The 11,044-nt window shown below is 36.2% G+C and overlaps 2 protein-coding genes across 2 annotated transcripts; both read right to left on the bottom strand.

Annotated features, from left to right (window-relative positions):
- Positions 1–82: 82 nt before the first annotated feature.
- On the bottom strand, positions 83–5,154 carry LOC135623795 (ubiquitin-conjugating enzyme E2 variant 1D-like). The gene is made up of 5 exons (XM_065127144.1): positions 4,797–5,154; positions 912–1,051; positions 701–826; positions 491–617; positions 83–408 (listed from the first exon to the last, which is right to left on the bottom strand). The coding sequence occupies exons 1-5, from the start codon at positions 4,822–4,824 to the stop codon at positions 350–352; spliced, it is 480 nt and encodes a 159-aa protein (XP_064983216.1). The 5' UTR covers positions 4,825–5,154; the 3' UTR covers positions 83–349.
- A 2,680-nt stretch (positions 5,155–7,834) lies between these two features.
- Positions 7,835–10,951, bottom strand: LOC103999331 (uncharacterized). Its single transcript, XM_009421054.3, has 2 exons — positions 10,523–10,951; positions 7,835–8,426 (listed from the first exon to the last, which is right to left on the bottom strand). The coding sequence occupies exons 1-2, from the start codon at positions 10,803–10,805 to the stop codon at positions 8,077–8,079; spliced, it is 633 nt and encodes a 210-aa protein (XP_009419329.2). The 5' UTR covers positions 10,806–10,951; the 3' UTR covers positions 7,835–8,076.
- Between the last annotated feature and the right edge of the window lie 93 nt (positions 10,952–11,044).

Genomic DNA, 11,044 nt, shown 5'->3' with positions numbered 1-11,044 from the left:
GTATTACCATCACAGCATTTTACTGTAAAAAGTCTAAACAAAATTGTCAAAAAATTTCATGGCCTCTGCTCACATCAAGAAAGAAAACAATAGCACTTACCATCATTTGACAGCTGACTCAATTACAATGGCATACTAGTCTCTGACTGGGAAATAAAAAGCTGTTCTCGTTACATGATTGCAAGTCACTATTATGCACAAATACACTACTACCAGTTATAAGATGGTTTTATTTACTCCACAACCTCGGCTACCATAAGAAGCAAGCAGTCGCCGTCAGGTGTTCCATAACCAATATCATCGGCTTAGTCAAGATGATATTTCTTCATAGACCAGATTCCCATCCCTTCTAAAGGATTAAACACCTCGGCACTAAATCTTTCTGTTCCATCCTTTGATCGGCATTGCCTGGAATATTGTTTTACATGCCAGTTTAAATCCACGGTGAAATATGAGATATTTTATCGAGTGCAAATTTTTGTAAACATACCTTCTGGAGGCTGGTTAAGTTTCCGGTTCTGTGGAGCCAACATTTCTTTTTTTAAGCTTCTTAAGATGTCCTCCATAGTGTATTCCCTCTGCCAGTTTGCAAGCATCGGAAATAGGCCAGGTTCAACCTGCACGTATGAAAAGAATAATGCTAAAAGGTTTTACTCATTCTTTATCATAATACAGTGGATGATGAACATGAAGTAAATACCACTCCAGTTTCCTGGTTGATGCATGTCATGTTTATCCGCGTCTGGAACCTAACGGTTGGGGGTTTATCAGGGTAGTCTTCATCGCAAAACAGTTTCAGCTGATATATCCGCCCTTCATGAACAGTCTGCAAACAGAATGAGCAAAAAAAGAAGACTTCAACTGACTCAGTTTTCGGAGGCATATATAAGCTAGTGACATCTGCAGCATACATTGTGTGGACCAATAATTGTCCCTGTCCAGGAACGCATGTAAATATCATCAGCATCATCCATTCCATAGCTGACCGTACCATCACCAATACCCTTCTCTCCCCTCTCAAGCTCTTCCAACAATCTGAAGTTTCTTGGAACTGCAGGAAAAACAAGTGAAAAAAAAGGTAATTTAACTTTGCATCAACATGTCATGTGTGAGAGGAAGAAAAAGAAGAAATAGCTCTGTTGTATATCAAACTTCAGTGCACCAGATCCATCTTAACCAATATAACTTGGCCGAAAGTTGAGGTAAGCAGAACAAAATTAAGCATGATGTCTTTATCCCTTAATAACAGAAAAATACCAAGGGACCATCTCTGAATTTTGTTAACACGGCCACAACAGAATAAAATATCATGTTGGGAAAGCCTTCCGATATATCTGTGAGCATTTTCTTGGCTTATAAATGGCAAATAATCTCTCTCAATGGGTGGGAAATGATCATGAAACAAGACAACGATGACTAGTGATTTTAGAAAAGAAAGATGTATCGACTAATTATATTGATGTTATTAAAGATATATATAATAATGTAACTATTAGTGTTAGAACTATAGGAAATGTGTCTAGTGAGTTTCCTATTAGCATAGGATTACATCAAGGATCCGCATTAAGTCTCTACTTTTTCACATTGATACTGGATGAACTTACTAGTCATTTACATGATAATCCTCTCTAGTGTATGTTATTTACCAATGATATTATCTTAGTTAATAAGAGTCTAAGTGGAATTAATTATAAACTTGAACCATTGAGACAATTCTTAGAAACTAAAGGTTTAGATTAAGTAGACTAAAACTGAATATATATATAAGGTACAATTTTAGTAATTCTAGGAATAGATGGGAGAATATAGTTAAGTTGGATAAACAAGAAGTTCCCTTAAATAAAAGTCTTAGGTATCTTGGATCAATTATTCAATAAGATGAAGAGATCGATGAAAATATTATTTATAAAGTAAAAACATGATGACTAAAATGACGAAGGCCGTTAGGAATCTTGTGTGATCATCAAATACTTTTAAGATTAAAAGAAAATTTTTACAAAACAATTGTGAGACCAACAATGCTTTATGGATCTAAGTGTTGGGTAATTAAAAAACAACATATATGAAAAGTTTGTGTTGCTGAGATGAGAATATTAAGATGAATGTATGGAGTTACTAGAAAAGACAGGAAAAGAAATACATTTATTCGTGAACAACTAGTTATCGCTTCAATAGAGAATAAGATGAGAAAAAATCATCTAAGATGGAACAGACATGCTCAGAAGACCTCCGGATGCGATAGTCAGAAGAAATGAAATGATTCATATTAGTGGTGCAAGGAGAAAAAGGAAGACCCAAAAAGACCTTAATAGAAACTATAAATAAATATTTAAATACACTAAATGGTGGCAAGAGATCCATATAATCGACCCTAAATTGTTGAGACCTATAACTTTGTTGTTGTTGTAGAATCTGAATTATCAAATTGAAACATATTATCATCATCAAACATCCATATTTAGTTTGCAAAATTTGTTGAAGATATCGTAAGCTTCCTATGGTTTGCTAGATGTGCAGTTCGAGGATGCAAGGATATAAATCATTCCACATGCAATAGAATTTGGATGATTTTTGGACAATGTAGAAAAATCTAAAATAGATGTGACAATTCCTTAGACCACTATATCATAAAGAATGATGATTCACTAAAGCAACAAATAGCCAACATTGAGGACAAGATCAATGAAACAAAGGAAAATAAATGCATCCAAGTCAGACATAGGCAAGTTTAGTTTACTTGAAATGTTTATGTTGAATATTAGAAATCATAAGTAATGCTACAGCATGGATATGGATAGGTGTTTAACAAAACCAAACATACATAATGATGACAATAAGTTTATATGCATAACAAGTCCATATTTTGTTATAAAGCAACTTTTAGTTGTCCATGTACAAGAGCATTGTACTGTCATATCAAAACTACCCTCATCCATGAACCATTTTAATTGTAAGAATTTGAATAAGTGGTCACAATGGAAAAAGGAGATTGACATTTAAATAATCATTTGGGCCACTTCCTAGCCACTCAAGCAGCACCTGATCCAAAGCACCAAGCAATCAGGAAGTGGGAACAACTCGAGTGCCCATGCAGCACCAAACAACCAACTCACAAGAAAGAATAAAACTCTGAAACCTGAACCATGGTCCCTCCTTTTCCCAGGACTAAGTACTGGAGGAGGAGTGAGAGGGCCTCCTCCTCTCCACTGCATGAAGTTAGTTTTTAACTAGGCTTAGAAGCTTAAGTCATAAGACAAATTAGTTTGATCAATCAAAGCTTCAAGGCATATGTTTGTAGACAGAGTAATTTCAATTGTGATTCTAGCCTAGCGTTTAACAAGTTATTATGGTTAGTGAATTTTATATGCCTCACTGTTTAAGCATATCTGTATTTGACTTGCACTAAGTGTAACCAGTTTGATCTAAATAATTGTTAAGGGAAGAACTAGATGTAAGAACTCAACCTATAAGTGATCATAGACTCCTGGAAGGAGATACAAGTCACCACTCTTCCAATCAATTAACATATTGATAAATTCTCTTAACAGTATTCTCTGCTTTTTCTTGTCTTTGCTTCAGGAAACTTTCCAACTAATGTCCATATTTATTCTCTAAACTGCTACATTTGGCTTTACCAATCAAGCACTAATTGGGGCTCTATAAAATCTTGATATGGTCATTGTGGGTGAAAACATCAGCTAGTTCCAAAGGTAGTTGCATCCTGATTCCGGGGAATATATTACACAAGTTTAAACAAGAGAGATCAGGTTTGTTCTCAATAAAAGTCACTAACACACTTCAAACACAAATTCAATAATAAAGGAGCACAAGCGGGCGTGTATGTGCGCCCACTAGTAGTTGATACTTTTAATTTTTTGGATTTTTTCAGTAGATGCACACCAAAGTGCTATGTTAATACTTGTTACACAACATAATGGGGGGTAAGCATAAAAAATCTTATATAGGTGCTTTGTTATAAGATTAATCTCATACAATTTTCAAGTCCCTCATGTCATTCAAAGTGTTTAAACATGTTTCTCGTAAACAAAGAAAATGCAGACCCCTTGTGTCAACAATAGCAAGTGTAAGAAAACATAACAACCATAATGCAAACAGTTTTAATGTAACTGGCCAAAATATTTATCAATATGAAAGCAGCCTTATATAGGTATAGGAAGCAGATAAATCAAAAATTAGGAGAAGCTTCCTAAATTGCGTCGATAAGAACACATTCAAATCACTCCAATCTTTGTTCAATTACTGCGCCATATTGCTTTATTTACCACCTGCACTCACACACAGATTTTGAGTGAGAATAAATGATACAAAATGTTGACACCAAACCAAAACATATTCCAAAGCCGAACTCTTCGAAGTTTCCTCTTGTTGGAACTTTCATAAGAACAGGAGTCAACACACATCAACGTCTCTTAATTTTCTTTAGGCATGCAATCCATTCCCGCAAACCCTAATAAAACCCTCTAGCCGCTATACACAAACCCATGTCCCGAGAAAATTACCTCAAAGATCATCAGCTCCCCAACATGATCACACAACCACGAGCATCTCAGATGACGCATCACATATCAATCCCCCTTGAAAATTCGAGAGAAACGAAAAAAACAAATTTGAAAGTGCCCAAATGGTTACCAACCATATCAAAATCTCTACTTCCGCATAGAAATCCAGCCTCGAAGACCCCATAATAGAAGCAAAATCAAGAGAAAACAACAATTTGGGAAAAAAAAAAAAAACGAAAAAGGAAATCGAGGAGGTGTATGTAACAGAGGCCGCACCGACCACCCGGGAACCCTCGGTGCCCATCTATTCTCTGTCTCTACTATGGGAAGAACTTGGAGGTCTCCCTCGAACTTAAGAGTGCCTTTACGTGCCCAAGGAGTGGGCGGGGGAGGGGAAGGGGGTTGCGGCGAGTGGAGGCGATGTGTGCGCGGGTAACCGCCTCCGAGGGTTACGGAATTAGCCTCGTCCTCGTCGAGCAAGCGAGAGGCGGCGGCGGGCGATCCACGACACGACGAATCTCCTCCTCCTCCTCTCCTCCTCCTCCTAACTCGCCATCACCAGCGTTGAAAAGTAGCTGAAAGAGGAAACCCAACACGGGAAAAGTCGAGCCGTGAATGGTCGTTGCAAGTTCCCCCTCGACGACGCCGGTGGGAAACAACAGGAGACGTGGTGGCCCCCTCATCAGATTTCCAATGGAGGGAGAGGTAAATCATGGTGTTCCGTTCTTCGAGGGAGATCGGTTCCACCAGCAAACACTTCCCGTACCTCTATACGGTTCACCTTGTGAACCGTGTGTCTGACTCCCATAGGTGGGACCCAATTAACATGCAATAAGAAGCGGCTACGACAGAGGGCAACGTATTGTTAGGTGAGTTTTGGTTTTTGTTTAGTTGTATGTACTCTTGACCCATTCGTGACTCGTCGCGACCCATTCCATGGTTTGGGGTTGACGCGAATGACAAATCTGTACCCCGCACGCATGCGCATTGTATGGGCTTCAATGAGCTTCAATGAATCCCCTATTAAGATTGAACTGTTATGTGGTGCATTCCAATAATGTTGCACTCATGGAGAACTCAAATCCAAATAATTATTCTAGTGATCATGCATTCAATTAAGTGTTGAATCAAATATCATCACTATCACTTATGATTTGGTGGTCGTAGATGCATTCTACGAAGACTTAGATCAAATCTAATCGTCCATACGAAAATAAAATATTTTATTTTATTTGTCATCGATTTTACTGTTGAAAATATCATGTATTCAGTGATAAATCCTATAATATTTCTATTAATAAAATTGATAATATAAGAAGAAACTAAATTAAATATTTCGTTTTGATAAATATAAGGATCCCAATGTAAATGAACTGGAATGCTAAAGAGGTAATATATAATTAGTCCAATTATCAATAATAAATCTCATCGTTCACCTTAATAGGAGATTACTATTTATCATCCTCATTTTACTACTTATAAGCCTATGTATAGTCTAGTAATCATGCATCCAATAGAAATCCTAAATCAAATCTCATCACATCACTTATGATTTGCAAATCTCTTCATAACTTACGAAATAGACAGAGAAAAACTAATTGTCATTGATGAATTCCAACTTAACCACTTAGAATTGAATAAAAATAAAAAAGATTGATTTTTTATGTATTAGATTGCCTCACAAATCAAGTTGGATGTTTAATTATGTTTAGGATACTTATGTATCATGACTAGGCTTAGTTTAATTAAGAGAAATTCAAATTAAGGTAAAATGAATTTCACAAATATCCTAGTTAGCAAATTAAATTTTTTTTTTTTAAATTACTAGCATCTTTTTGACTTAAATTTAATATAATATTTTTGACTTATCAAGTTCATAATATAATATAGCGAAAAAGTAGATATTTTATTTAATTTAGCTTTTAATATTTAATTGTGATATTTGGTATGTAATTTCGAATGGTATCGTCCAGTACGAGTGGTACGTATCGGTCCAATGACATATCTGTACGCGGACCGCTCGCTACACTACAATGCTACAGTGCTGTAGTAAGAGGAAATCGCTTGATACGTCTTAGTGTACCGTTCAATATACTGGTATCATACCGTATCGAGCCAATCTCGAAACATCGGTACGGTATGATATTGTATACCTTGCATCATAGTATAATTTAGCAACAAAAGATTAATATTAACTTATAAGGAATTTATAAGGGATTTGATAGGTATAATACTGTTGATTTTGACCTAAATATTTTGTATCATTAATTTAGGCTCAATGAAATTATATCATATTAAGTTGGATTATAGCCGTCAAATTTCATTCATAAAATAATATGGATTTGTTTCACACAAGAATTTTGTTAGTGATTTTTTCTTTTACATTGAGAAGCATTAGTGCTGCATTAGTCACACAGATAACAAAGTAATTGAACAGATATGTGTTATCTATGTGCATTCAAAACAATTTTAAATGCCTACATAATATAAAACATCAATTGTTCAAATTTGACCAACTTTAATGCATAATATAAAACATCAATTGTTCAAACAAATGAATCTATTATGAAATTTTCATCATTTTAATTAATAATTATTTTTTAATATTAGCACATCATTTGTCAAGGATGTCAACTATTTTAACTGATAAAGAATCTGATAATTATTGATATCAAGGTCCAAGGATATAATTAGGCATCAAGATACATTAATAGTATCCTTTAATAGCCATCTCTTCCTTAATTATTCTTTAGTGGCTAAGCCTTGAGTTCCCTTTATATATATATTTTTGTTCAGCTTAATATAGAATTAAATAAGGATAAATGATTCATAGAGTGAGTTCATATGCCTTGGACCTGTATTATCATCTAACATAGTTTATGGAAAATAAAATATTGAAGCTTTTATAATTTTTCAGTTCATTTATGATTAACAAATAACTTCTTTAATCTTTTTTGTTTATCTTTTCCCAACTTTTCTAGTCACATTTATGAACTTTTCCCTAGAGAGAAATCATCATAATTTATTATCAGATATTGATCATCATAAAAACTATATCATTGAACCCCTGGTACTACTATACAAAAATGATATTGGCATCAAGCATATATTGATAATAATACAAATCAATTAGACATGTTAAAGAAAAATATAAATAAATTCACCATGCTAATTGTCTCGACCTAGGTTTTCATATGGAATAATATTGATTAAAAATTTGATATGAAAGCAAAATGTCATGCATTCAAAATGTATCCAAACTAATTAAATAAATATTCTAGTTTGAGACATCCGCGGTGAAGAATGCAAGTAAATATATCAGCAAAATATCTAATTGGCACAACTCAATGGTTACACAGATAATAGTACAAAACCAACAACAGGTAGAACAATTTTCTTTATTTGTTCCTCACAACCAATTCCAACTCCTTCCATGTCCAAGAACAGCTACAAGTATTATTTCCGCATAACAAATACCGAAATAGCTCATCAAGGGATCAACACTGGCGGGGTCAATAATTGTTCAGATTGTTTTCATACCTTCGGAAGGTGACAATCAGTGATCGATTGAATGCAACTGGTTGAGGATGTTCTGGTTGTCCTCCAAGAGGCGATCATATTCGATCAGCAAATCGTCAGATTGTTTTTTCAGAGCCATCACATTTGCTTCTGCAGCTCTGGCTTCCTTTATTCTTTCCTCTGACTCGAATTTTAAATGTTTTATCTGTTCATTCAGGCTTGCAATCTCTCTGTCCCTTGTTTTTATTTCGTCTGAACCCCCACATTTTGTTTCTTCCAGTACCCTGTTTTGCTTCATAACAGCCTCCATGCTCTTTCTTAGCCCACGTAATTCTCTAATGTAATGGTGAAGACGGTCTATAATAAGAACAAGGAAAAGGGAATAACCTGCAACATGTAGATGGGACACAGCATCAACACAAGTAAATTCCTTGTACAGAATCAACAGTTTGAAGCAGAGTGCAAGGCTCTTGATATGATAATCCAAAATAGATTACTTCTGAAATCACCATGAGATGCTGGTTTGCAACATAGAATGTTTAGATTAGAATATGAATCTTAAAAAAAATGATCAGCAGTTTCCACCAAATCTACCATATCTCAAGGAATGAGCTTGAGCTAATAGTTGTAGAAAAAAAATTTAAATAGACGAAGAAAATGATAACAACAAATGACCTTGAAGCTGTTTATAGCAAAAAATCAAGAACAACCAGAGGGATATTCAAGTGTTTAGAGATTCAAGTGAGTCAAATTGTTAGCAAACAGGTTGGTGCTCGGCTCGTTAAAGGTTCAGCTGAGCACTCCTAAAATAAGTTGAGCTGAGCTTGAACATCATTTTCAAGCTTGACTTGAATTTGGAATGGAGCTTGAGCTCATATATGAAACGAGCAAATTATTTGTCATGTGTGGTTACTAACGACTAAATATTGTAAAACTAGAAGATAAATTCTTATTTTCTTGCATTAGCAGAATCAGCATAACAAATCTTTTGCCCATGGCTTCAAGATTCACAAGACACCATGAAAATGTAGATGCCACATGAAAAGAGCACATGTAACAAATCAAGGATTCCACTCTTAATAAAATTTTAGGTATTTATATATTAAAGAGAATGGCCATTCGATCAAACTAGTTCTGTGACGTGTGTAGCGAACGCATGGATACATTGGCTAGCAAGTAGATGACCTGCATCACATAGCACACGACCTGTGCTGACCTGTATAGGATGGTACAGGCCATGTACCGGGCAATTTCTTTGTTTTTTCAATTTCTTTGGTCTTTTTCTAGGACTCGATACATACCAACACATTGGCAATTGGGTACACCAGTGCAGACCGGTATGGTATCAGACCGAGCCTTGACAATCCAGCATGATGTGGTGGTTATAACTTACACAATCCAGCATCATCATCATTGGCTTAGAGTTCTGTCATTTGAGACATCCTACCTTTTGGTTATCATTCAAGACTCCTACTATTTCTTGACCAACAACAGATCCACAAAAACATCTTTGCCATCTTAGTCATTATTCAAGAATACCACATATTTGATGCCTCCTAACTACTCAGCACCAGATTACAGCAACTGCATTTTTTTTGCCTTAGAACCTATATAGTTCACATGTTCTGTCCTTGGATTTGATAACTAGATCTCATTCCCTCAACAAATTTCCTAAAAATTGAAGTCACGTCGTGTATCTATACTGACAATTAGCTCTCCACAACACTCACATGATATATATGACAACACCAAAGAGACTTCATATTCACATTAGATGTTGGTGCTCTTTCAATAGGCATCAATGCTAAGACTAACCGAGAGAAGATGCTCGACTAACCATAGTGCGTAGACCTACAAAGTTGATTTTAAATATTTTTTCTGTTTTCTTATTATACCAAAGAAGAATAACATCACTGTATTTTGCCAAGATTTTGCAACCCTTGTGAAAATTATAACAAATATCATGTATAGGTGAATTATGAAAGAAATTTCCCGATGATAAATTTTAAACAACCAGGTCCTCAGGCTACCCCTCTGAAAGCAGTTGCACAAGTTCTCAGACATGCCATGACAATTAATCACAGGGCTTCTACCTATGCAAGTCAAATTGTACTCAAATGAGAATGATGCGACTTTTGGTAGCCAAGGGATAAATATACATGATTTAAGTAATAATAATCAAAATAAGGGCTCACAAGATTCAATCAAGTTTAGTTCAGGTTACCTTTGAGGTTTTTCATCTGTCAACATTATTATCAGATAATAATTCATCAAATATTATTTTCTTCTTTTCTTCTCTATTATGCAGGAGACAGAGCAATTCAACAGATCAAATATGTTTTTTTCACAAACAGTTCATCAGCATCACAAAATTTTTTCCAAGCTATTTTACATTCATGGTGATTAGACTCAAATCCAACAACAGAAGAAGAAGAAGAAGCAGTAGGACAAAACAGGATTTCGCGAGACTGTAGAGTGGATACCCATGAGGGATGCTTCGAGGAGGTGGCGGCTCATGAGGACCTGGTCGGTGGGCGTGAAGGCGCCGAACTCGGCGGAGCGGCTGCGGATCTTGGCCATGCTGTAGAGGCTGGAGGCGAGGACGATTACGACGGTGCCTGCAACGGTCTTCACCATGACGGGCCCGCGGCCGCGCTTGAAACGGTCGAGGCCGAGGATAACGAGCTTGCGGAGCGGGGTCTTGAAGAGGAGGGCCACCGCCACCCCAACCTCCGCCGACAGCATCGTGAACAGCAGCTGGATCATCTTCTACTCACCCGATCTCGAAAAAAATAAGGCGGCAGCGCCGAACGAAGCCGGAGAAGGAGGATGGATTCGACGGCTTCGCAATCTAAATCGAAGGACGATATATATGACGCAAAATCGAAGGGTGGAGAAAGAAGGATCGGGCGTTGGATTCGATGGCCGTAACGGGAATTGACAATTTAGATTGCTTTTCGCCGACCAACGCTTCCGCGGTACCAGCCATTTCATGATCTTGTACC

The sequence above is a fragment of the Musa acuminata genome, chromosome BXJ2-9 (genome assembly GCF_036884655.1).
Source record: "Musa acuminata AAA Group cultivar baxijiao chromosome BXJ2-9, Cavendish_Baxijiao_AAA, whole genome shotgun sequence".
NCBI lineage: Eukaryota > Viridiplantae > Streptophyta > Magnoliopsida > Zingiberales > Musaceae > Musa > Musa acuminata.
The sequence above is the reverse complement of the archived record's forward strand: the minus strand, read 5'-3'. Positions and strand labels throughout refer to the sequence as shown.

Excerpts from the sequence above, each read along its gene's own strand:
- LOC103999331 (XM_009421054.3), bottom strand. The coding sequence starts at position 10,805 with ATGATCCAGCTGCTGTTCACGATGCTGTCGGCGGAGGTTGGGGTGGCG. Across the intron at positions 8,427-10,522 it reads CCTCGAAGCATCCCTCATGG|GTTATTCCCTTTTCCTTGTT; the intron begins GTATCCACTCTA and ends TACATGTTGCAG.
- LOC135623795 (XM_065127144.1), bottom strand. The coding sequence starts at position 4,824 with ATGGGCACCGAGGGTTCCCGGGTGGTCG. Across the intron at positions 827-911 it reads CAATTATTGGTCCACACAAT|ACTGTTCATGAAGGGCGGAT; the intron begins GTATGCTGCAGA and ends TTCTGTTTGCAG. Across the intron at positions 618-700 it reads TCAACCAGGAAACTGGAGTG|GTTGAACCTGGCCTATTTCC; the intron begins GTATTTACTTCA and ends TCATACGTGCAG.